The 24,621-nt window shown below is 38.8% G+C and overlaps 1 protein-coding gene across 2 annotated transcripts; it reads right to left on the reverse strand.

Annotated features, from left to right (window-relative positions):
* Positions 1-2,244: 2,244 nt before the first annotated feature.
* LOC118744894 lies at positions 2,245-24,182 on the reverse strand. Of its 2 annotated transcripts, none has more exons than XM_036478315.1 (5): positions 24,065-24,182; positions 23,703-24,009; positions 22,018-23,642; positions 4,814-5,257; positions 2,245-2,583 (listed from the first exon to the last, which is right to left on the reverse strand). In XM_036478315.1, the coding sequence occupies exons 2-4, from the start codon at positions 23,983-23,985 to the stop codon at positions 4,826-4,828; spliced, it is 2,340 nt and encodes a 779-aa protein (XP_036334208.1). In that variant the 5' UTR covers positions 23,986-24,009; positions 24,065-24,182; the 3' UTR covers positions 2,245-2,583; positions 4,814-4,825. The 2 variants fall into 2 exon arrangements, with proteins under 2 accessions (XP_036334208.1, XP_036334206.1); XM_036478313.1 differs by having other exon boundaries at positions 23,703-24,013.
* Between the last annotated feature and the right edge of the window lie 439 nt (positions 24,183-24,621).

The following is a 24,621-nucleotide window of genomic DNA, read 5'->3' on the forward strand; positions in this document are numbered from 1 at the left end:
TGTAAAAACTCGTAACTTCTACAGTTTTGGTGTTTCCATTCTCAAATTTTTACAGCGTACGCCATAAAGTCTGACAACTATTCACGTTGAAAAAAATAAAAATCAAACATGATGAAGTTAAAACAAAATCAAAATAAAAAATGAGGGTTAGTATAAACTTTATGTACGCAGGTATAAAAAAAAACCGTAACTTCTACAGTTTGGGTGTTTCCATTCTCAAATTTTTACAGCTTACAACTCGGTTAAAAAGTTAATTTGTAATTGATAACAACAATTTAAAATTATAATTTAAAACACAACTGCTTTTAAATTGTTTAATTCCACTTGTTTGAGGTTTCTTAAAAGATTTTGATCTAGTTTCAAAGTGTAACGGGAGCATTTCTTAACTGATAGATTCTGCTTTATCCTGAGTTTCACTTAAAAAATATTTACCCAAAAATTTGTCATCCACCCATAGAAAACCCATGGAAACCAAAAGTGAAAAGTGAACCGGTTCGGGGAAAATTAAACTCATGATAAGGTTGATTATCTTAATTGAAAAAATTCTCTCTCCTATTTTTTCTTTCTCTTTCAAATGAGTATCAGCAGTGAAAATTTACGATTTGGTTACAATTCTAGAATAAACTAAATATAACTAAAAGCACGGCTGTAGAACAAGACTAGATAAATGCATGGTTGTATTTTGGTCTACGTTTTCCTTTAACAATTTTTGTTCATACATACATATGTACTAAAATAAAAAAATCGTCATTTCGCGGGGACAAATCGTCAAAACGTCATTGAGCTAAAAAAAAAACGTCAAAATGACGATGAAATCGTCAATTCGGCAACGCTGGACGTGAGAGAAGTTTAGGCTCAGTGTGGCCACAACTTAAGCACATTCACTCCCTATCCCCGAAAGCACTATTGAACTTTCTTACACTGAGAAAGAAATATGCAAAATATGTTTGTCTTAACCAGTGTACGAAAATAAACTATGTTGTACGTTACTATTTAGTTTCGTTTATTACTTCAACAGTTCGGTACAATACGAAAACAAAACGGCTGAGTTCACTTTGGCGATAGTACACTATAGTAGTTTAGTAGTTACAGACCAAACAACAAACGAAATGAATCGTGCAGAGAAAAATATATGTATGTATATACATATATGCAATAACTAAATACAAAGCGAATGGCTGAAATGAATAAAAAAAATAAAAATGTTTTTTAATTGAATTGGATATGAAAATTTACAAAAAAAAAATCACGTAATTGTAAAGAAATTTTAAAGAATTCGTTAAGATTTAATTCGATTTTTTGCCGAATTTTCTAAAATGAAATAAATTACGCACACTTCCATTCTTTTACGAAATTTCGGAAGAAAATCTGTGAAGCAACGAAAGTAATGGTGCTATGTGAAGAATATCTTTCAGATTTTTTCCAGTATTTTCTTTATTTTTCGTACAGAAATTTCTTTACGAGTTCGTGCCAACCACTTCATATAATTTTCTTTGAAAATTCGTAAAAAAAAACGTTACAGAAATGAGATGCTCCTAACGATTTCCTTAAGATTTCGGGAACTTTGGTTTGCAGGGTGAAACGTTCGCATACGTATAAAACAACAATTGTCACAAACGAAAAGCAAACGTTTCTCGTTGGGGAAAATGACAGTGAATCTTACAAATTGTTCTGACTATGTACAAAACTGTACAAAACCACAAATGATATGATGATCGATGAGCAAATGGGAATTGTTTTGTAGTTTATTTTCGTACCCTGGTCTCAACACATGATTTGGTAACTAAAACCAAATAATGTAACTATAACCAAATCATGTGTTGAGGAAAACATATTTAGTTGACGTAACTAAACTCTTTTCTCAGTGTAGGTTTAGAAGAAGTATTGTGAAGAGCAGAGGGTACAATAGACCACCAGGTCGCGGTGCACACCTCAATTTAATATCTACCTAGTACTTTCGTAGATTTCACGAAAATCGAACCTACGATGGATTCAGTGATAGCCCTGATTTGCTTTACTGCAAAAATAGAAATTGACTCTCAATGGCTGCTGCGGGCGAAGCTACAAGAAATATCTAGATTTATAAAACCTTTCCAATTAGAGCCTTTAAACATTTTAAGTTTAAACTATTTTATTGGCTATATTCAAAGGAAACTGAAACGTTACAATTTGAATACAATAATATTTAATACCAGTAATTAAGCCAATTTCATTTACACAGGGGATCAAAATGTAATCTCAAACGAATCGATTAGATCTTTATTGTTATTATTTTTAAATTCACTGTTTAATTTTTATTAATTACTTTGGTGGACGAAACAATTGTCAAATGTGCCACTATTTACATACATTGCCTTATATCATGCAATGAGATATTGGTTTTAGTATGCGGTTTCCTGGCAGCATATTTGTATATTCTTTAAATATTACACATTTCAAATATTCCTTAGTGAAACGCTCTTAATTCTATTACAGTTAGATATTCTTAAAATGGTTAAGAAAATTATCAGTTATATCACTTAGACCTTTTAAACAAGAATCGAACAGCAGTTACCAGCACAATTATGTTTTATGTCTTTTATTCTGGAAAAATAAACAAAAACGTTAAAGAAATGTGCTGTTTTCATTAGTAATTTCATAAATTAGCAAGCAATGGATTCAATAATAAAATTATATCGCACGTTTAATAATATACAGAATTAATTCAAAACTTACGTTTTTGGAGATTTCATCAAACAATTAGTAAGCTTGCTTAGTCAAACAGATTACTAAACTTCCCAAAAATGGCAAAGATATGTGTCTTTATATATTTTTTTATGTCAACAATGTGGGCAAATCTAAAAAACAGGTAACCTTGGTGCTATTTCGCTTTATTTTCACTGTTAGAAACTATATCAAGCTGGTTGCCTTTGGATATAATTCATTAACGTATACTTGAAGCCTAAAAAAAATTTGGATCAATTTGCTGCATAACTTTTGAATTATAGGTGTTTAAATTTAAAAAAATTATGAAAACAAGTGAATTTTTTATGTAATTTTTAGGAGGAGCAAAATTAATTATGTCATAACTTTTGAAGCACACCATATTCTGATTTGAAATTTAATGGCCATTTAGCACTTATGTGTATACTTCATATGCATTAAAAAATAACGAAATGGCAAGTAACACAAAGTCTGTAACTCCACAATTTTCAAAATTATCGGTTTATCGCGTATAGTTTTTGAAGCATTTAATTTTAAGAACTTTTTAAGTATGTACTGTATTCTACAAACAATTACGAATAATTTGATATCTTCGCAAGAGGTGTGCTTTCAGAATAAACCAACTTTTAAAGATAAAATATTCTGCGATTTTGAGCGCAATTTTTATTCCAAAAATATCTTAATTGAAGGCACACTTGGAAAACACGTCGAAACGATCTAAATATTTTTATAACTGCTAGTCCTTATAACGTTGCATATAACTGTAAAATGCTTAAAAAAAATGTTCTCTAGAAGTGTGTAAAAACCCCGATTTAGTACTTTTAATAAGGTTTAAGGTTCTGATAGTTGCTCTCACTTAATTGGTGCCTTCTAAATTCAATGGCGTCCCCAGTTTTGCCTGATTATCTCCACTTTTGGAGATAGCGGTACTTGAAACTTTGCTTAAATTTAAACTATTTTATAAAAAACTCCCTCGGTTTTGAAGATATTTTACTAAAATTTTGCACACGCTTGTATTTTAATATTTCCTTCCCTATCTCATAAAATCATCGAAATCGGTTCACTCTAAAATCTAGCTCCCATACAACTGATTGTCCAGAGACGTTGTTTTGCGTTATAACTCCTCCAATTAAGCAGGTAAAAATTAGTATAGGTTCACTTTAACATATAGCACGCATACAATTTATTATTCAGATATGAAGTTAGAGTTATAGCGCAAAATCACATATCTGAGTAATCAGTTGCATTGGAGCTATACTTTAAAGTGCACCCATTTCGACAATTTTAAGGAATAATTAAGATAATATAAAAAATCCCGTTATGTGCAAAATTTTAGTAGAATTACTTCAAAACTGAGGGAGTTATTTCTAAAATAGTTAAAATATAATCAAATTTTCAAAAACCGTTATCTCGAAAACCGGAAAAAATCTGGTAAAACGGGGGATGCCGTTCAATTTAGAATGTCCCAATTAAGTGAGTTCAACTTTCAAAATCTTTTCTCAAAATTTACAACTTGAACAACGTAATTTGAACCCAGCTTATTCTTTTGTTTTCTATTTCATGTTTATTCCTCGTCTAACTTTTGAAGCACTTGAAGAAAATGAATTACACTTATATTAATCGATTTATTTACTGAATACGAATAAAATGATATATAAAACATAGATGCGCTCAAAAATTTAAAAATATTTTTTTTTTTGTGAGTGTACCTATTTTTAAGATTTGCCCATATGAATTGCGGCGGCCGCTGTGTCTGAATGGTTCACTCCTCTGTGCTACCACTCCGTAGCACCTGGGTTCGATCCCTGGCACAACCAACATCTAAATTAGGAAAGGTTTTTCTAATAGCGGTCGTCACTCGACCAGCAACAGCAAAAGACTGAGTGTATTTCTGCTATGAAACAGCTCTCATAATATCCATTTGCCGTTCGTAGTCGGCGTAAAACTGTGTTTGTGAGTAACTAAATTAAAATTTTTAAATAAATATCTTTGTTATTAAATGTGCGATATATACATAAATATGTAAGATACAGGCTTGTATTCCCCATTCGTACTGCACTTAATTTAATACGAGGATTGAAGTAAGTTTTTTTTGTTGTCCCATATTTACCTTTAAGATAGCTTAAATTATTTCGCGCGGTGCGCTTAGGAAATGAACCGAGTTCGAAACCTGATGTGTAATCTCTCCCAAAGTCTCTTTATGCACACCTCCAAACAGTATCAATTCACCGTGCCCAGCAACCATTGTTGATAATATTAACCTTTCAGGGGCTCCGGGTATAACACCGTAATTTTTATATTCCACCCATTGTAAATGAGGATCTTCTTTATCCATTGCCGCTGAGAGATCACATACGAATAAGGAAAGAACGTTTCTCTTGATTCGTTTTGGAGAGGGCTCTTTTATTGCTTTAGGTTCACCAATCATTGCGCTACGCCGCGAGTTTCTCAAAGCATTCATCTTTTCTTCCATACGACGTATACGCTCATTGTGATCTTTTGAAACGCTGCGAGGTTTGGTTTGTACGTTAAATGCTGCCATCCTGAAAGGATCCTGAAAATATGATATATGATATACATAATATATCTACATACATATGTGCACATGTTTTTCTTCCCAATTATACATACATACGTAGTTATACATTTTTAAATACTAGGGATGTGTGATTAATTAATTAACCATACAAGCTGATTAATCGAAGCCTAATTCTTTAAAGAGTAACAATTTATGATTAATCAGAAATCTGTTATATTTTGTGTTATTTAAAAAATACAAAAAATATATCCACATATTTTTTTATTTCAAAGAGCTTCATGCTTATGTACATATCGCTGTTTTCTTTTGAAAATTGGGAGGGTCAAACGTAATTTTAGGTATATAGCTTGTTGTTGTTGTTGTAGCGGCTACAACAACCCCGTCGAGATCGGTTAGTCCCTCAATCGTTGTCAAGCTCTACTAGCGGTAGCCCCAGGAAGCGTGCAGCCTCGATGGGGTCTGCCCGTAGGGACAGGGGCGTCAGTAGGGTGTGGTTCAGTGGGCATGCGAAGAGATGCTGTGAGTCATGGAGCGTTCTCCGCTTGCCGGGCATTCGTTCAGAACATCTTCGTTAATTCTGCTCAGGTATGAGTTCAACCGGCTGCAGTAACCAGAGCGCAGTTGGGCTATTGTGGTCCGAGTCTCCCGAGGCAGACGAAGTTCTGTCTCGTCCACGTCTGGTGGTTGTGTGCCCAGAACGGCATTCACAGGTCGGCAGTCTACATAATTCGAGACTACCTCTCTGTGAATGCCGTTCAAGGCCTGTCGATAGGCTGTCGGGTCCAAAGGTTGTTTGATGAACCTCCGGACTTCGTCCGTCAGTTCGTACAGTTCGTTCGCCATTTCTTCGAAAATTTTGCTACGAACCACTCCGCCCTAAATTATTTCTTGTTATGCTACAAAGCAAGACTTCCCCTAGCAATGTTCCTTTGGTGGGGGACCTCCAAACCCCCCTCCCCCACTAGAAAGGGGACAGTCACCACTTTCTAAAAAGGCGTACCCCCCCTTGAGCTCCTCCCACAGGTCCCTAGGGAACCGTTTGAAAAAGGGGGAAACACGGAATTTTCTTAGGCAAACTGGGCAGTTTGAAGTGGACCCAACTAACAGAAACCGTGGGATTTTTTAATAAAAGAAACTATGCCAAATTAGATATCGGGCAATAAAGAATAAAAAGTTAATTAAAAATAGAAAAAACAGGTTTTTATAAAAAAAAATTTCTTTTTAACAAATGTATTTTTGCGTAGAATTCCTTTCTGCGTAGGCGCACTTAGGGATTAAAACCCTCACAAAGTAGAATCCCCTTTCTGTTTTGCGAAGAAAAGGAGCTGAACACCTTTTGCAGAGAACACCTTTCTTCGTAGGCGGCCTTCGGCCGCACTTAGGGATTATAACCCTCACAAAATAGAATTCACTTTCTGTTTTGCGAAGAAAAGGAGCTCAACAGCTTTTGCAGAGAAAACCTTTCTGCGTAGGCGGCCTTCGGCCGCACTTAGGGATTATAACCCTCACAAAATAGAATCCTCTTTCTGTTTTGCGAAGAAAAGAAGGTGGACACATTTTGCAGAGAACACCTTTGTATATTTTCAATGCTTACTGGGTTATATCCTATCTCCTTTTGTCTCTCATTCTTTTGCATATTTTGGAGTTTGACAGCTGAACTCCGCCATTTAATTTGCATATGCAACCGAAGTCAGACGTAATTTTGAATGTGTTTTTATTTAATGAATTGTGATTAATTGGTTAATATTAAAGTCGTAAAGAAAGTTATAACTAATCGAGTAAAGTGTAAAGTGAAGGGGAATACAAAAATATATTGGTGAAGTGGCTGCTTTAAGGAGAATAGGAGTGATAAATGTACGCTAATTTCCGAATTTTACAAAAAAGAGCATATTTCAAACCCAATTTGTAAATAAATTAGTGACCAAAAATTGCAAAAGCGGGTGTTAAAATAATGTGTAGACCCTTGACTACAAGTGTGTGGAATTTTTTTTTTGGATCGGGCCACCCCTTTGGACGGAATAGCCCGAAATAGTTGGGGGCGCTACTAAACCCCACCCAAATAATTAGCTCAGTATATTTATTTCAAATTTTGTACAATTGTGCTAATAACATATTTTGTTGTGAAACATTATCTCAGAAATCCTATGCAAATCGTTGTATTGATGTATGCCCATATATGTAATACTTCTATATTGCTAGAACATTCAAAATATATTCCCCAACATCAGAGTGCCGAAATATTGAAAAAAGAAAGAGAGATCCGATAAGAGAATGTACTCAAAATGACAATTTTACTTTTGAAAATTCAGGAGCGGCTTCACAAATTCTTAGTTAAAAACAATTCATATGAAAAATTAACAAAAAATACAATTTTTGTAAATCTATGAGAAACGCTGCGGCCGTTGGTGGTGGCAGAGGATAAAAAGGCCAGTTGGAGAAGGACTTAGCATCAGCTGGCATTTCCAATTGGCGTCAATTAGCATAGAATGGAATCGAATAGCATGCTTTATTGAATTCGGACAACATATAAAATACTACACTACTTTATATGTAAATAAGTTTTGTCTTGGTTAGGAAAAGATCTTCTATCTTCCAATTTTTCGGATTTCCAAATAACGAAGATCATTGGAGAAAGTCGACATATCGAGCACTAACCGCTAAAGTAATGTATATATTTTATTTTTTAATTACTTTTTGATGCAGGTGATCTAAGAGCATTTATGAATCAAAATTAAATTTTGAAAAAAGTTCGCTTACTTTATTTTCGCGTCCAGGGCTCGATATACATTGCAGCTGAAGTAAACATGAGACCCTCAAATTTGTGTTTGTTTTTTGAATTCACTGAACCACCCCTGTTATGATATGGCACTTCATTCTGGCTGCGTTTCATTCCGGATAATCTCATTTCACAGCCGGAATAAACAGAATGTGTTTGAAATATACGTTAACATATCTTCAGGTACGTTCTAAAGAATAAGTAAACAAAAAAGTTTATTCCAAACGTTCAGAATGAATAAAGAAATTCAGCCTCTATGTAGTAGTTTACAAATATACACGTATAACTCTACAATCAATTTCGAATTGAACACTCATTGTGGTCATATTGTACTAGCAATATAGAAGTATTACATATATGTGTCTGCACCTCGATCAGTGTTGCCAACTTTGGATTTTCTAAAAGCACCAAAAACTTGGAAAAAAGCGTTTTATCACACTAAAAGCACCAATTTTTTTTTAATCAAAAGATGATTTTTTCATAACAGTTTGTATTTAACAAAAGCAAAAAATTAACAATATTTACAAGAATACATACATAAATCAATACACAAAATTTTTCGAGGTGAAGTGAGCTGTACGGAGATGGCAACGTATACATATTAACCACTACAAACTTATTTTCAAGTAAAAATGCGTGTATGTATGTGTACTTTTGCGACAGCTGAGCCAGTGTGGCATCAGGCCACCAGAAAAAGCCAATTTTTCCAAAACAAAAGCGTCAAGTTTTTATTATCATGTTTAATAATTTTTTTGATTCAGTAAAAAGTGTATATACATATCCATTTCCTCACGTTTTTATTAATAAATTAATTTCAATACATTTATAACAAAGCAAAACATATTTAATTTACCTATTCCTCACATTTTATTCAGTAAATGAATTCCATCTTAATGTAGAATATTAGTGTATAGTGTATACATACATACATATGTACCTATGCATTCGGTGTGCTTAAATTAAAAAAGCATCACTAAATAACGCACCAAGCATTGAATTCCAATTATTTTGGCTTTTTGGTTTCCCAAAAGCACTAAATTTATTGCAAAACGCACGACCTTGGCAAAAGTGAGCTGAGCACATCAATGCTTTGAGCATGAGTGATGCCAGACCAAGTATTGAGTAAATGCGCTATGTATATTTTTCTTTTAAAGCAAAAGTTCTAATTGGCGAGGGGATTGATTTTTGGTTCTTACATAGAACACTGATAAGATTCACAAACTTATCTTAGGACTTAATTAATATAATCAACATTATTTGTAGACGAATATATTTGTGTTCGTATGAAATTGTAGCTTATGTCGGGAGGCTGGCTTTAGTAAAATGTACCATTTCCTATATTCTTTAAACCACAAGTAATTTTTTTATGAGACTTTATACGAATATTGACTTGCTAGCATCGCAACTGCCTCTTTTACGTTTATTTTCCAAGAGTTCTTCAACGACTCGGCGCCAGTGAGTCTTTCGCAATAGTATGCTGCGAATGGTTCATTATACTAAAGCCAGTCTTCCGACATAAGCTACTATTCTATACGAACATAGATATGTATACTTCCTAATAGGCTTGTAAAATGCCCAATACCCAAATCCCTCGCATGAGTTATTATCGAAAAAAATTGGGTACGCTCAAATCTGGCATCGCTGCAGCAAGTACTTTGTCACGCCAGTGAAACAGTGTTGATATTTTAAGTACAATTGTACTTTTTACAGTACATTTCATTTTAAAAAATACAAAAGTACAATTTGCCGATTTTAAGAACAATTTCAACATCAAAAATACTGTTTGTACCAAACGCTCAAATCTCTTCTAGCACTTTGATTCTTAATCCGTTTACATTTAAGTAAATGAATATACCTATATTTCAAATTTGCTACAAAACGAAATTATGAATTCTAATTTTGAATGTAAACGTGATTGTGAACAGTAATATTAGTGATGTGCGTTATGGTGATTGCGATTTCTTATCACCGGCGGGTGAAATATTCCTCATCGCTATTTATTTTGAAAAAATCTTTGGAAATGCAATTTACCTAATGACGATCCTGCAGAAATAGAAGTAATTGACACACCTCACATCCTCACCGCATGAGTGTTCGACACCAACTGATGGTATGCAGTTTTATAGTCGATTCAGTAATATAAAGTGAAAGTGCAGCTAAGAATTCATGTTGATTTTTAATATTTTTTTGCATTTTCTTTCTACAAATTGGATGTACAAAAATTTCAGTATGGAAGAAAAAGTGCAACACCTTCAACGAAAAAAGTTCTCAAAAATCTACGCGAATTGAATGTACTATCTCGATCATTTAAACATCTCGGACTCGCCCACCACTAAAAATGATTATTTAACCACCAAGGGCTGTTGTTTCGGCGATCTAACCCCGTTTAGGTCGGCGAAGTATCTCAGAAGTTGCTCGTCCATAGGGCTACATTCACTACGTATTCTTCTACTCAGGGCTGGCATCGAGTCAAACCCAGGGCCAGAAATCTACACCTGCTGTGTATGCCAGAGACGACTACACCACAACTCCACCTCAGTCAAGTGTAATGCCTGCGAGGGGTGGAGTCACCTTAGAGTCTGCTCAGGACTACGGACACATCGACAGTGGACCACCTTGTACGTGGCCCCCTGCTGCTCAAACAGAGCAGCCTCCACGGCTAACCTCAGTCCACCTGAGCAGCCCCACACAGTCACCACAGCACAACAACATAATAACACCACAGACCATACCACAGCCACGACAGACCACAGAACACACACAACCGCACCACTACCCACACGCCGCCGCCAACCACTCCTAGTTCCTCCTACAATCTGCACGGTATGTCAGACCAGGATATTCCGTAATGTGACATCAGTCAAGGGCAACACCTGCCGTGGCTGGTGCCACTTTAGGGCATGCGCAGGTCTGCGTACCACTGGAGATTGGACGGGGAACTTCGAGGGCCCATGTTGCGCTGCTCGGTCGCAGACCTCAACTGCGACGCCTCCCGCCACCACCACAGGGCGGCAACCATCACAGCAGCGCACACAGCCAACGGTGGTAAGAACATATACATCCCTTACACCCCACGTCACGACACGTCTCCCGAACCACATGAAGCTCCTTCAATATAACTGCAACGGGCTACAGAGCAAGATTGAGGAGATAACCGTTTTCATGTGTCGGCATGGTATATTGATAGCTGCGGTCCAAGAGACGAAGTTGCACAGCAATTCAACTCTGTTGAATTGTGCCGGGTACAACGTGCACCGTCGAGATCGCGAGCGACATACAAGGCAATAGGCCGGCCGGTTTTAAACTACGCAGCGCCAGTGTGGTCGCCGGGGACTAGTAGAACGCAGTGGACGAAGCTACAGACTGTACAGAACACCGCACTCAGGACAGCGACAGGAGGCCTCCTGATGTCGCCCGAACATCATCTCCACAACGAGGCACAAATGCTCCCCATAAAGGAGCAGAACATAATGCTCTGCAAGCAGTTCCTGATCGGGAGCCACAGAAGTGGCCACCCAAACAGACAGCTGCTTGCAGAGGAGCCCTCGCCTAGGCACGTCAGGAGGCATCTATATGAACTGACGGACGAAGTCCAGAGGTTCATCAAGCAACCTCTGGACCCGTCAGCTTACCGACTGGCCCTGAACGGCATTCACAGGGAGTCAGTCTCGAGTTATGTAGACTCTAGACTTGTGAATGCCAACCAATGTCATGGTTATATTTTACTGCATTTAAATTTGTAGATTCTTGTAAATTCAGTGCTGCCACAGCTTTAAATATTTCAGGTTTTACCTATCTCGGAGGAATTTTCTTCTTCTTTTTTGCCGCTGCAACCGCCTAAGATTTTGGCCGAGTTCAGCAAAGCACGCTAGTCGTTTCTCCTCAGTGCCAACTGACGCCAATTAGAAACGCCAAGTGAAGCCGAATCCTTCTCTACCTGATCTTTCCATCACAGTGGGGGCCTCCCTCCTCCTCTGCTACCATCAGCGGGTTCCGAGTTGAATACTTTCAGAGCTGGAGCATCGGTGTCCATTCGAACTACATGGCCAAGCCAGCGGAGTCGCTGTATTTTAATTCGCTGCACTATGTCCATGTCGTTGTAAAGCTCATACAGCTCATCGTTCCATCGTCTGCGGTACTCGCCGTCGCCAACGCGTAAAGGACCGTGAATCTTCCGCAAAATCTTTCTCTCGAACACTCCAAGAGCCGCCTCATCGGATGTTGTCATTGTCCATGCTTCTGCGCCATATACGAGCACGGGCATGATGAGTGACTTATAGAGCGTGGTTATCGTACGTCGAGAGAGGACTTTACTCCTGAATTGCCTACTCAATCCAAAGTAACACTTGTTGGCAAAAGTGATTCTGCGTTGGATTTCAATGCTGACATTATTATCGGTGTTAATGCTGGTTCCCAAGTAAACGGAATTCTCTACTTTCTCGAAATTGTAACTGTCAACAGTGACGTGGGTGCCAAGGCGCGAATGTACTGACTGTTTGTTTGATAACAGGAGATACTTCATCTTGTCCTCGTTTACCACCAGACCCATTCGCTTTGCTTCCCTATCCAACTTGGAAAAGGCAGAACAGACTTCGCGTTTTTTGTTACCGATGATGTCGATGTCATCGGCATAAGCCAGCAATTGCACGCTCTTGTAGTAAATTGTTCCTGAGCGGTTCAGTTCTGCAGCTCTTATTATCTTCTCCAACATCAGATTAAAGAAGTCACATGAAAGGGAGTCGCCCTGTCTGAACCCCCGTTTAGTGGCGAACGGCTCGGAGAGGTCTTTCCCAATTCTGACGGAGCTGGTGGTATTGCTCAACGTCATTTTACACAGCCGTATGAGTTTTGAGGGGATGTCAAATTCAGACATAGCGGCGTATAGGCAACTCCTTTTAGTGCTGTTAAAGGCGGCTTTAAAGTCGACAAATAGGTGGTGAGTGTCGATCCTTTTCTCGCGGGTCTTTTCCATGATTTGGCGTATTGTGAATACCTGGTCTATGGTGGATTTGCTAGGTCTAAAGCCACACTGATAAGCCCCAATCAGTTCATTGACGGTGAGCTTCAGTCTTTCACACAATACTAGTTCTTTCATGCGTTACAGCAGCATGAGTCTGGATGTCGTCCATTCAGAGCGCCTGCCTCTAAAGTGGTATGGAGAAGAGGAGGCTTGGAAACTAGTCCTATTCAAACGCCCAGTATATGTACTGTGCTGCTCGGAATCTCGTCCATTCCGAAAGTTCCGAAAATATGATACTCTTAGATAATTATTGTTTATTAGATACATATGCATAAGCTATATTTCACATAGATTAAAAGAAAAATTAAAATAAGTGTATAAGAAAATTAACATTACGCTATCCCTACTTTTAATGAATAAATATGGACTTTTTAATTTTTGTTATACATCTGTGATATGTGTATATATATGTAGGTCATACGACCGTATTAAATAAATAAATAAATAAATACGCTCGATAAGACCTTGTAACCTATGCTTAGAAGGCTGATCCCGCGGTAGTTGGCGCGAATGGCGGGGTCACCTTTCTTGTGGATTGGGCAGAGCACACTTAAATTCCAGTCGTTCACCCATGCGTTCATCTGACCATATTCTGACCAAGAGTTGATGCATGCACCTTATCAACTCCTCGCAGCCGTACTTGAATAGCACAGCTGTCAGGCTGTCAGCTCCAGCAGCTTTGTTGTTTTTCAGCCGCGTTATTGCTATACGTACCTCTTCATAGTCAGGTGGTGGAACGTCGAAGCCGTCATCATCGACTGCGGGCTCGGGTTCTTCTTCTCCACAACTTTCCGTGCTGCTACCATTTAGTAGGGCGGAAAGTGTTCCCTCCATAATTTAAGTACGCTCTGGACATCAGTTACTAGGTCGCCATTATTGTGCTTACAGGAGTACGCCCCGGTCTTGAAACCTTCCGTAAATCGCCTAACTCTCTGGTAAAATTTTTGGGCATTCTTCCTGTCGGCCAGCATTTCAAGCCCTTAGCACGCACGTACGTCTCGCTTCGCTCTTCACATCCCTATAGCGGTCCCACGTAGCGCACGTTGCGCACGATCGCAGCGTAGCCCTGTAGGCGGCATCTTTTTTCTCTGCAGCTTCCTGACACTCCTCATCGTACCAGATGTTCTTTCGGGCTCGCTGAAATCCGACTACTTCTTCGGCGGCGGTACTTAATGAGCGGGAAATGTGGTTCCACTGCTCGCATATGTCGGTTTTTTGAAGAGTGCTCTCTGAGAGCAGGTGTGAGAGTCGAGTAGCGAAAGCGCTGGCTGTCTGTTGCGATTGCAGCTTTTCGACGTTAAGCTTTCCTTGCATATTTGGGCGCACATTTTTTGTTGCACAGAGGCGGGTGCGTATCTCGGTGCCTCGGAGTGTGCGCACGTCTAAAACACTGGCAGCGTGCCTTCCGTCTATCACAACATGATCGATTTGGTTTCTCGTTTTTCGATCCGGAGACAGCCACGTAGCTTGATGGATCTTTTTATACTGGAACCTAGTACTGCATACTACCATGTTTCGGGCCCCGGCGAAGTCGATCAGCCTCAATCCGTTGTCGGACGTTTCGTCGTGGAGGCTGAATTTTCCGACGGCGGTTCCAACGATCCCTTCCTTGCCCACCCTGGCATTGAAGTCGCCAAGCACGATTTTGATATCATTACGGGGGCAGCGCTCGTACGTGCGCTCCAAGCCCTCATAGAAGAGATCCTTGGATGCCTCATCCTTCTCTTCCGTCGGGGCATGGGCGCAGATGAGCGAGATGTTGAAGAATCTCGGTTTGATGCGGATTGTGGCTCGTCCACCGGGGTAAACGACAGTACTCGGCGACGGAGTCTCTCTCCCACCACAAATCCAACTCCGAATTTGCGCTCCTTTACATGGCAGCTGTAGTAGACGCCGCAAGGCCCCAGACATTGCTTGCCTTGCCCCGTCCAACGCATTTCTTGGATGGCGGTGATGTCAGCTTTTGTCCTTACGAGGACATCAACCAGCCGAGCAGAGGCACCTTCCCCATTAAAGGTCCGGACATTCCAGGTGCATGCCCTCAAATCGTAGTCCTTTAAACGTTTGCCGTGGTCGTCATCATAAGGGGGGGAGGCTTTGCCTTGCTTCTTCACTGGAAGTGGTTTTTACGTGGCGGGTCCCAAACCCAGCGCACAACCCATCGCTGGGACGGGGGTGGTTTCGCAACCAAATACACGTTTATATACCGAGCCGCTTGCTCCAAGCAGACACCCGCTTTCAGTCGCACCTACTGGTGAACAGACGCTGCAGACTTCAGTGAGCCCTTAAACCGAATAAGTCGGAGTGGCCCCACCGAAGCTCCCTCTCTTTCTGCCATGAACCAAGGCTCCACTCGGATTGGTTACCGCATCTCGCACATGGGTTGCTCACGTTGCCCAGAGTGCGCGAACGAGGACGCAAGAGTCGGCATTGAGTATAGCCATGCAACTGTAACTGCATACCCAGAAAAAAAGCACTAATAAAATTATAGTTTAAAAAACTAAAACCTCGCTATTATAATTTCCAATCGTACTGTCATCAGGTATGTAACTTAGAAATCGCTGCGTCTTTTAGGCGCATCAATATTACATAGTTACATCCCGAGCTAATAAAAGGGAGGTAAAAAAGGCACTAGGCACTAAATAATTTTTTTTTTGGCGTTTTAATTTTCAAAAAGCACTAAATCTAGTGCTTAAAGCACCAAGTTGGCAACTATGCCTTCGATGCATCGAAAAATATCGATGTACATTTCAATGTATCGAATCAAAGAAAAACATCGTGTATTTTTGCCACTGAAATCCCTACTCAAAGGCCCTAAAGTTCGGCATTTTCATGAAATTTTTCACAAATTGATCGAAATTGATCAAAATTACCTATAACCCAGTGGACAATTCAATATGTTTTAATGGCACTTAATGTACTTTTGCCTGATGAATGTATGTAGATATGGAAAGCAATTTTGATATCCCCTTAAATTTACAAGATATACGCTCTTTTCTTACGGAAATCACAGTTTTCATTATTTTGAATACCAGAACAGTTTTTCAGAAGTAGCAAAGCCAAAATGTGTATTGCATTTTATATTTTCCACAAAAATTTGCATTAAAAACAGTCTCAAGCTCAAAAAAATTGTTGAACACAATTGTTATAAGGCCATAAATAACAAAAACAAATAACTTAAGGACGAACACACCTAAAAGTTAAACATTCTAAAAATATAACTATTCAGCCTCATTGCGTAAGTCGTAAATTAGGACGAATTGTACGAATCGACAAAAGCAACAACAGTTTACGTGGCGAACTCAGCTCAATGGATAGACTACTGGCTTTGTACGCTGGGGTCGTTGGATCGTTGGATCGAATCCCAGTGAAGAAGTCTGATGAGAAGATGTGGTGATCTCCGAAACAGCAGCTATAACTTCAAGCTCTATTGAGCTTGTTGAATGTAAAAAACTTAATCTAAACAGGTGAACGCGATAGTTTAGCGGCTTTTAAGTATCATTTTCGGAACCAGTACGTCAAAACTCTTCAATAAAATTTTAGTTTTAAAAAAATTAAAAACACGCTATTTTACAACAACAACTAAAAAGTATAAAATAATTTATAGGTATAGCGACAGATATCCCATTGAAAATTATGTTAAAAAACTGCAACTATCTTTACAGTCGACTTTATTTTGACTATGACTATGGGCCAATCACTTTAATCCTATTTTAACCTTGTTTAAAAAGTTAAATTAAATTAATTGCTATATCTATAAATTTTTTATACTTTTTAGTTCTTGTTGTAACAAAAGCGTGTTTTTAGTTTTTTTAAACTATAATTTTTTTCTACTTTTTAGTCTTTTGAAATCCTGCAATCAATATTATTCTGTCCGTATATTTCTCATTATACCTAATTCTTTCAATGCATTTGTAGAGGCAAATAGGCGACGACAAAAACCAAAACTTAGACAACATGTAGAATGATAGACTTGATTGTACGTATTTCCCAAATTTTCGGGGAAAATGCTACTCCATGGGAGTTAATTATTGGAGGATTTCTTTCTCCCGGAGAGCAAACTCTCTGGGAATATTCATAATTGGGCTGAATAAGTAAACTAATTAGTGTTTGTCCAATTTGTGCTAGTTCAGTGTTTCCATATTCATTTGCAAACATGAAAATTTTCCACGGTGATTGAAAATAAAGGTTTTCCTATTATAGCTCCCGAAAATATTCCCAAATTTGCAAAAATGTTAAAAATAGATTAGTACATTTAGATCCAGGGACCTAAATATACCCCAAAAATATGAATGCTGTTCTTGACACCTTTTGACTAAAGACCAGTGCAATTATCAACACAACAATTACAATTTGGTTGAAAAACAGATGAGTTTGAGAGTAACCATAAATTAAAGGGCTGCCAGAGATGATATTTGACTTTGTCGTTTTCGTTTACAGATTCATTATCTAATAATATCCACCAAACCTTTTTGCTGAGCCCTGAATTTTTAACAAGAATCGGTCTTATTCGACCAGTGCTCTTGTTGCTGTAGTTGTTGTAGCGGCTACAACAACCCCGCCGAGATCGGATGTATCTCAGTCGTTGTCGTCAAGCTCAACTAACGGAAGACCCAAGAAGCGTGCAGCCTCTATACGGTCTATCCACAGGGGCGTTCGCTGTGTGGGGTTTTGTGGGCATGCGACAAGATATTTCGAGTCGTGGGGTGTCTCTCCGCATGCCGGACACTTATTGGGCATATCTGCATCTAGTATGCTCAGGTATGAGTTCAGCCTGCTGCAGTAGCCAGAGCGAAGGGCTATTGTGGTCCGAGTCTCACGAGGCAGACGGAGCTCCGTCTCATCCTCGTCAGGTGGTTGTTTGCCCAGAACGGCATTCACAGGCCTGGAGTCTACGTAACTTGAAACTGACTCCCTGTGAATGCAGGTCAGGGCTAGAAAGATATGCTGTCGGGTCCAGAGGTTGCTTTTTGAACCTCTGGACTTCGTCCGTCAGTTCGTATAGATGCCTTCTGACATGTCTTGGCGAGGGCTACTCTGCAAGCGTATGTTCGGGTGTCCACGTCTGTGGCTCCCTACTAAGAATTGCTTGCAGAGCATTGGGTTGTGCCCACTTATGGGGAGCATTTGCGCCTCGTCATGCAGGTGATGTTTTGGCGATAACAGAAGACACCCGGACGCTGTCCGGAGTGCTGTGTTCTGAGTTGTGTGCAACTTCATCCCCAGAAAACTTAAATGATTGAATGGTATCGCCGATCTTAACGGGGTCGGGTAAAACCCCAGTCATTCCGGTACGTAGAACCGGCTGGCACAGTTACGGTCTGGATACTGCAGCCGCCTTAACAGCTACCTGTCCAGATTCGACCTCAATATCCATGAGTGCCCGGCATGGTCTGCTCAATCCTACTCTGCTAACACCCTTATCCCTTTGGTTCGACCCTACCCTATTGAAACAGCCCGTTTCTTGGGCCTACCGTTAGTTGAGCTTGGCGACAATGATTGAGAGATGAACCGAAATAGGTGGGTAGTAGTGCCGCTACAACAGCAACAATAACAACAGAAAAATTAAATTTTCGAGCCGCCCTACTGTTTATGTATCTAAACTGAGAATGTTGGGAGCATATTTGGAATATTTGAGCATATCGAGGGCTTATATTCAATACCCTCCATCTGAAATTTTAACAAAAATGTGATTCTGATATTAAAATCCACCTAAGACTTAACTGTCATCGGTGATATTAATGCTGACCTTGCATAACGCTTTACAGAAGAGTTCACTATTAAATTGCAAAGTTAGGATTAACATCAGTGATGGCAGGTAAGTCCCAGATGGGTTCTAACATCACCAAGCAGTTTTTGTGAAAATTGCAGATAGAGGGTATTGAATATAAGCCCCCAATATTTTGGAAACGTACATGGTGGAATAATAACAAGGTGCTGTCAGTAGCGACGTGTTTGTTGTAATTTTGACAAGATCGGCATGCTTATTTTCAGTGCTGATCAGATCTTAATTTGTATACTACTATTCGTTGGGAAATAGTATCTAATATGTTCCATTTTAGTAATTCATTTTATCGCGATTTTTAAAGAACTTGGTGTTTTCAAAACGATAATAATATTTAAAATTTATGGATTTGTATAATTTTTGTCCTCAAAATGTAAAAGATAAAAGATATCGTGGTTATCAATAGAAAAAGACGTACACAAAAGTCGTATGGAAAGGCGATTTTTTATATTAAACTAGCCAATGCCCGCTTGCTTCGCGGCGCCTAATAAGAGTTTTTGCGTTGGCCAATACAAAAATTGAAACGAATAAAGAGCAGAATCATTCTCACACATAGGTCAAGAATTGAAGCTGTGATACCATATGGAATACTAATCCCTTTCGATGTCATGAGTTTTACCGATGGTCTTATTTCCACCTGTGAGGTCTCTGCCAAGCGTGCGTAATATTCTTCTATGATCCTGCAACTTCAGTATTGGTCCGGTGTACCATGTAACCCATACCAGTCCTAAACTTTTCGCGTACATTGGCTAAATGAGTCGTGTGATCTCATGAATATCGTTCAAATGAAGCCATTGATATACCTATCGTGTGCCTTCTTGGACATATGTGGTCGAATCTTTCCTTGTCAATTCGCCACTTTTACAATTCGTCTTAGTATTTATGATTTGGTTTCTTTGAGTCTTACTGCTATAATAACGGCCGCCTCGAGCAACTTCGTCAATCGGAGGTAGATGCAAGATCACGCTTACACAGTGTTACGGTCTTTATATGCATACCTAACGCATTCTTGATTTAGCCATCTGAAAAGTAAATTCGTCTAAGATAAACATAGGCAAAGCAGAACAAACCCCGTGGGGGCTTCTATATATTTCAGGTGCAGCGCCATCCATTGGGTGCCTTTTCTGCAAAACCTTTGCTTGTCATGAAATGAATACGCATTATGAATTCCAATCAGATTTTATAAAAAATACGGATTTTCTAAATACCTAAACTCCCGCGGGTCCATTTTTAGCAAAGGAATTTTTCATCATACAGGTAGTCACGCTGAGAATTTGAACGAAATCTGATAATATATACGACTTTTATAAGTAGCTCCACTCCAGCGCCACCAGCGTGTTTTCTAGTAGCCTATAATAGGACCTACGACAATTTGACTTGACTCTATTGAGTGGTTTTTGAATTTAGTCGGAAAAACTGAAATGGCTATCATTTTATGTATGTAATCTTCCTTATCCTCAGTTTTGCCCGAAAAAAAATTCACGCGAAAATTTTGATTCCCCCATGGAAACCAAAAGCGAAAAGTGAACCGGTTCAGGGAAGATGCAACTCATGATAAGGCTGAATATGTTTCGAATGAAAAAAAATCATCATGAAAGTAATAAACTTTTCGAATGTGTATTAACAAAATAGGTTCATAAATACAACTTTTATAAATAACTCGCCTCCCGCGCCACCTAGCGGCTCCGTTTTCGTTAAAGGTATTTTCCATTATGCTGAAACTATACCTGTTAAATTTGAAAGAAATCGGTTCATAAATACGACTTTTATAAATAACTCGACTCCCGCGTCACCTAGCAGGTCTATTTTTGGTAAACGTTTTTGCCATCATGCTGGTAGCTTACATTTTGAATTTAAAAGTAATCGGTTCATAAATACATTTTTTTTTTAATAACTCGACCCCAGCGCCACGTACCGAGTTTTCTGGTAGCCTATAATAGGACCATATATGCAAGGGCTAACATCTGAAAATTTGACTGAAATCTATTCAGTAGTTTTTGAGTTAACTCCGAACAACGAAAACGGCTATTATTTTATATACATATAGAAGATAACTTTTGCTGCGTTGTCATAATATTGAGCTAAATTAAAATTAATTTAAAATAGTATCCACCAAAGGATTAAAAGTAGTAAATAATTAATACCTTTTCTACTACTTTAAAATGCGTGACCGGAATAGACCTGCCGAAAAAGTGAGGTTAAGTAACTGACAACACCTTGTTATTATTCCACCATGGGAAACGTATACAAAATCATTTACAAAAATTAATAAACAATTGAAAGAAATATTTTTCTTGGTATAAATTGTTTTGTTTTATGGACTTCGAATTTGGAAAAGGTATGTATTTACATATCGTTACCTTAATATAGCCTATCTACAATTTTTTTTTTAGAATAGTTATGAATCTATGTAAAAACTAAAATTCTTCAAAACACTGATTTTTAATAGATACTGAAGCTAATATATTGGTGAAGTAGTTGTTTTCAAATGCGACTTTGTACAAAGCATAATTTCGACAAACACGAGTTAGGACAAATGGTCGATCCTAGAGAAATTTAAAACTTTGTAACGTTGCAATGATCAAGTTTACAACTTTAATACCCAATGGGCTGTTACAACAAATTTTACACATAAACTCTAAAATTCTAAAAAAGAATACTTTCCATTGACCAAGGGTACACATACTTTGCCTATTTTTTGAATGTTTTTGGACATTTGTGTGCATATATGTAAATCGGACGTAAAGACATGTGTTATCCAGACATACGTATATGTATCTAAGTTTGAGTGTTCCGAGAAGAAAGCGCTAACAATTACTTAATTATTATTCTAACCGAATTCGAAATCTAAAATTAACTTTCCAAAGACCAATCTTTTCCAATCTACTGGTTTCCTCATTGATATGTTTTAGAAGTACACCTATTAAAAGCTTTGGATTCGCTCGAGTTAATCATGTCTTTTACGGTATGCGACGGATGCGGCACGGATCGTATCCGATTGAAACAAGCAAGTGAGGATTAGACTCGTGCGAATGACATCCCTCGGATACATGCCTATTCCGGTCCGGAAGATACCATTAGCACGAATCTAATTCTTCATACACGCTTGTTATGACAGTGTAAATCGGATTAAAACATATTTTAAGGGCGTTACATATGATATAAATATGACCACTAAGTCTACTTTTACTTACTTCGAACAATTCATCAAAACGTTTTGGCAACAAAGGTTCGTTATCCCTACAACGCAATGCCAAGTTTCGTTGCAAACGATTTGCCGCTTCTATGTCATTAGAGTTGTTTCCACTGACACAAACTGCGACCCCTACATCTCTAGCCGAATTCGACTCGTTATCATTTCGTGGGGAAGAAATCCCATTCATACAGGATACGGATGCACTTAATGATGATGACGGTGTTGACGTAGGAACTGAAGAAGGGGATGCTACTACGGAATTCGAACATGATGGACGGTTTTGATTACGCTCTTCTATAGGCACCACATTTGAAGCCGATATATTGACATGTAAGTCACCAAGCCGACCACGACGCGGTTGAATATTATTATTATTGCTATTATTATTATTAAAAATATTATTAGCCTGATGTTGATTTTGCTGTAGTATTGCGCGACGATTGGCGAAATATTGCTCATCTGGTCCACGTAATCGTGCATTATCTAGTCTTTGTTGTGGGTGCAGTCTCTGGGCAAGAGGAGGCTGATTTAGCGCAACTGCACCAATTTGCAAATCACCACCCAAAAGTCGATGTCGATCGAAAGGATTGTTTCGATTATTCTGCTGTTGCACAGCACCATAACGAGGTGCTGGCATCTCAACGGCTCCTCCTCCCCTACCTATCTGCCCACCACCCGGTAGTCTAAATCCACCAACATTACCTCGCATTTGCTTCATCATTTGAAAATTCTGCGGCATATTAGGAGTAGGTCCTAGCACTACCAATTTTGAACCAATCTTGCAGGCAGGATTACACCACATGTGCGTTGCACCGAATTTTTTGTTGCGTATCGGTATGGCACGCCACAGCCAAGCCTCTTGCGACATGTCCAATAGCCAGGCGTCCGAATATACACTATTTGGGCCACCACAACCTCCAACAATCAACAGGTGACACTCATCCAAAAGCAACTGAAATTGGCCATAGCGTGGAGGAGGCTTCGTGTTACCCATAAAACGTGGCTGCCACCATTTTAATTCGTTCAGATCCAAGCACCATGTTTCATTAGAATTACTATTCACGCCGTCTGCAATTTGGTATCCACCAAAAATAACCATTCGATCGCCATGCACGCTAGCCGAGTGACCAGCCATAGGAGGGGGGCTTGGCAAAGTGATCCTTAATGTCCAACGATTACTATTCAAATCGTAGAAATGGAGTTCGTCAAACAGGCACCAAGGCTGGTAGGGTGGATGCAAGGATGGATAACGCCATCCTCCGAATAATACCAATTGTTCACCCCAGCATACAATAGAGGCGCTTCCCTTTGGAGATGGATACGAACCCATTGATAACGGACGTTCCCAAATCATTTCAGACAAGTCGAAACGCCACAAATCATTAAATGTGGTATCCGAGGATGAGCCACCACCAAAAACATACATCGAATTTCCATGTCTAACAGCAGAATGCGAGAAACGGCCAGCGATTATGGGCGGTGTAGTTAGAGGTGCAGTAAGATTATTTGATGTATTTTTACGTGAAGCTACTTTCGCGGCCGTTTGCTGCGAAAAAACTTCCCATCGTAATCGGTAGTCTAGCAGCCCTTTATGAAGGTTTATTTTGGACCGACGAATTAGATCTATAATGTGAAACATAAAGAATGATCTTGATATTGTTCCTTGGTGCACTTAATACTTACTTTTCACCACAGAATTCCAACGTTTACAGACTAAACTGCAGCATTTCAAATCTTTATAAGGTGGTAAATATGTAAGTATAAACTCCAATATCTCATCTGGTAGTGCATCTAAATGCACTTGCCGTAAATCGTCTACACCCGCTGCACAATCCGACATCGAATCAATGTCCTTGTTTACTAAATTGTCGACAATAGAAGTGTCCTTGTAGGCAAAGTCTTCCTTTTTGGCTGTTAAATATCGCGATTCATTTGAGGCCGCAATCCCGGTCCCAAAACCATCCATAACCCGCCTAAAATTGGCGAATTTCTGGCTGACCCAGTGTTAAATTTTATATTGTTTCGTGCTTTTATATGGTAGGTACCTCTGTAGCAGCAAAACGCGTTCCCACAATCTTTTGTCACTAGTTTTTCCTGATCACACAGATTTTTTCAATTTAATATTTTTTCAATGTTTCTTTTATTACTGTTTCGCCGTCAGCAAATGAAGCAAGGCGAATTTATACAAGGTGGTGTTCAAGGCGAGTTTAGATTTTCGCCGCGGTCCTACTGAATAGCTTTGTTTCTTTCTTAACAGAAATTGTACAAAGCTCAACAAAAATATTAAAAATAAAGGCCGTAGTCATAGTCAAAATAAAGTCGACTTTAAAGTTAGTTGCAGCTTTTTGACATAATTTTCAATGGGATATCTGTCAAAAAAGCTGCAACTAACTTTAAAGTCGACTTTATTTTGACTATGACTACGGGCAAAAATGTTAACAAGCCACAATAACATTGACAAAAAATTGTTTCGCTCATTTCTACTTCCCTGCAAAAATCGTTGGATCATGTAGTCTATTTGTGGTAAATTGGAGTACTTACAAAAGTGTTCCTCTGTCATGCTGTAGCGGACCAACTGGTGTCTCTGCGCTAGCTTATTGTT

The sequence above is a fragment of the Rhagoletis pomonella genome, unplaced genomic scaffold (assembly GCF_013731165.1).
Source record: "Rhagoletis pomonella isolate Grant_MI unplaced genomic scaffold, Rhpom_1.0 Rhpom_scaffold_00008, whole genome shotgun sequence".
In the NCBI taxonomy this organism is placed as follows: Eukaryota; Metazoa; Arthropoda; class Insecta; order Diptera; family Tephritidae; genus Rhagoletis; species Rhagoletis pomonella.

Bases quoted from the DNA above. Each gene is read 5' to 3' on its own strand.
- LOC118744894 (XM_036478315.1), bottom strand. From the start codon at position 23,985: ATGGATGGTTTTGGGACCGGGATTGCGGCCTCAAATGAATCGCGATAT. The intron at 23,643-23,702 runs GTAAGTATTAAG...TTCACATTATAG, and splicing joins TTGGAATTCTGTGGTGAAAA to ATCTAATTCGTCGGTCCAAA. The intron at 5,258-22,017 runs GTAAGTAAAAGT...TCATATTTTCAG, and splicing joins GTTTTGATGAATTGTTCGAA to GATCCTTTCAGGATGGCAGC.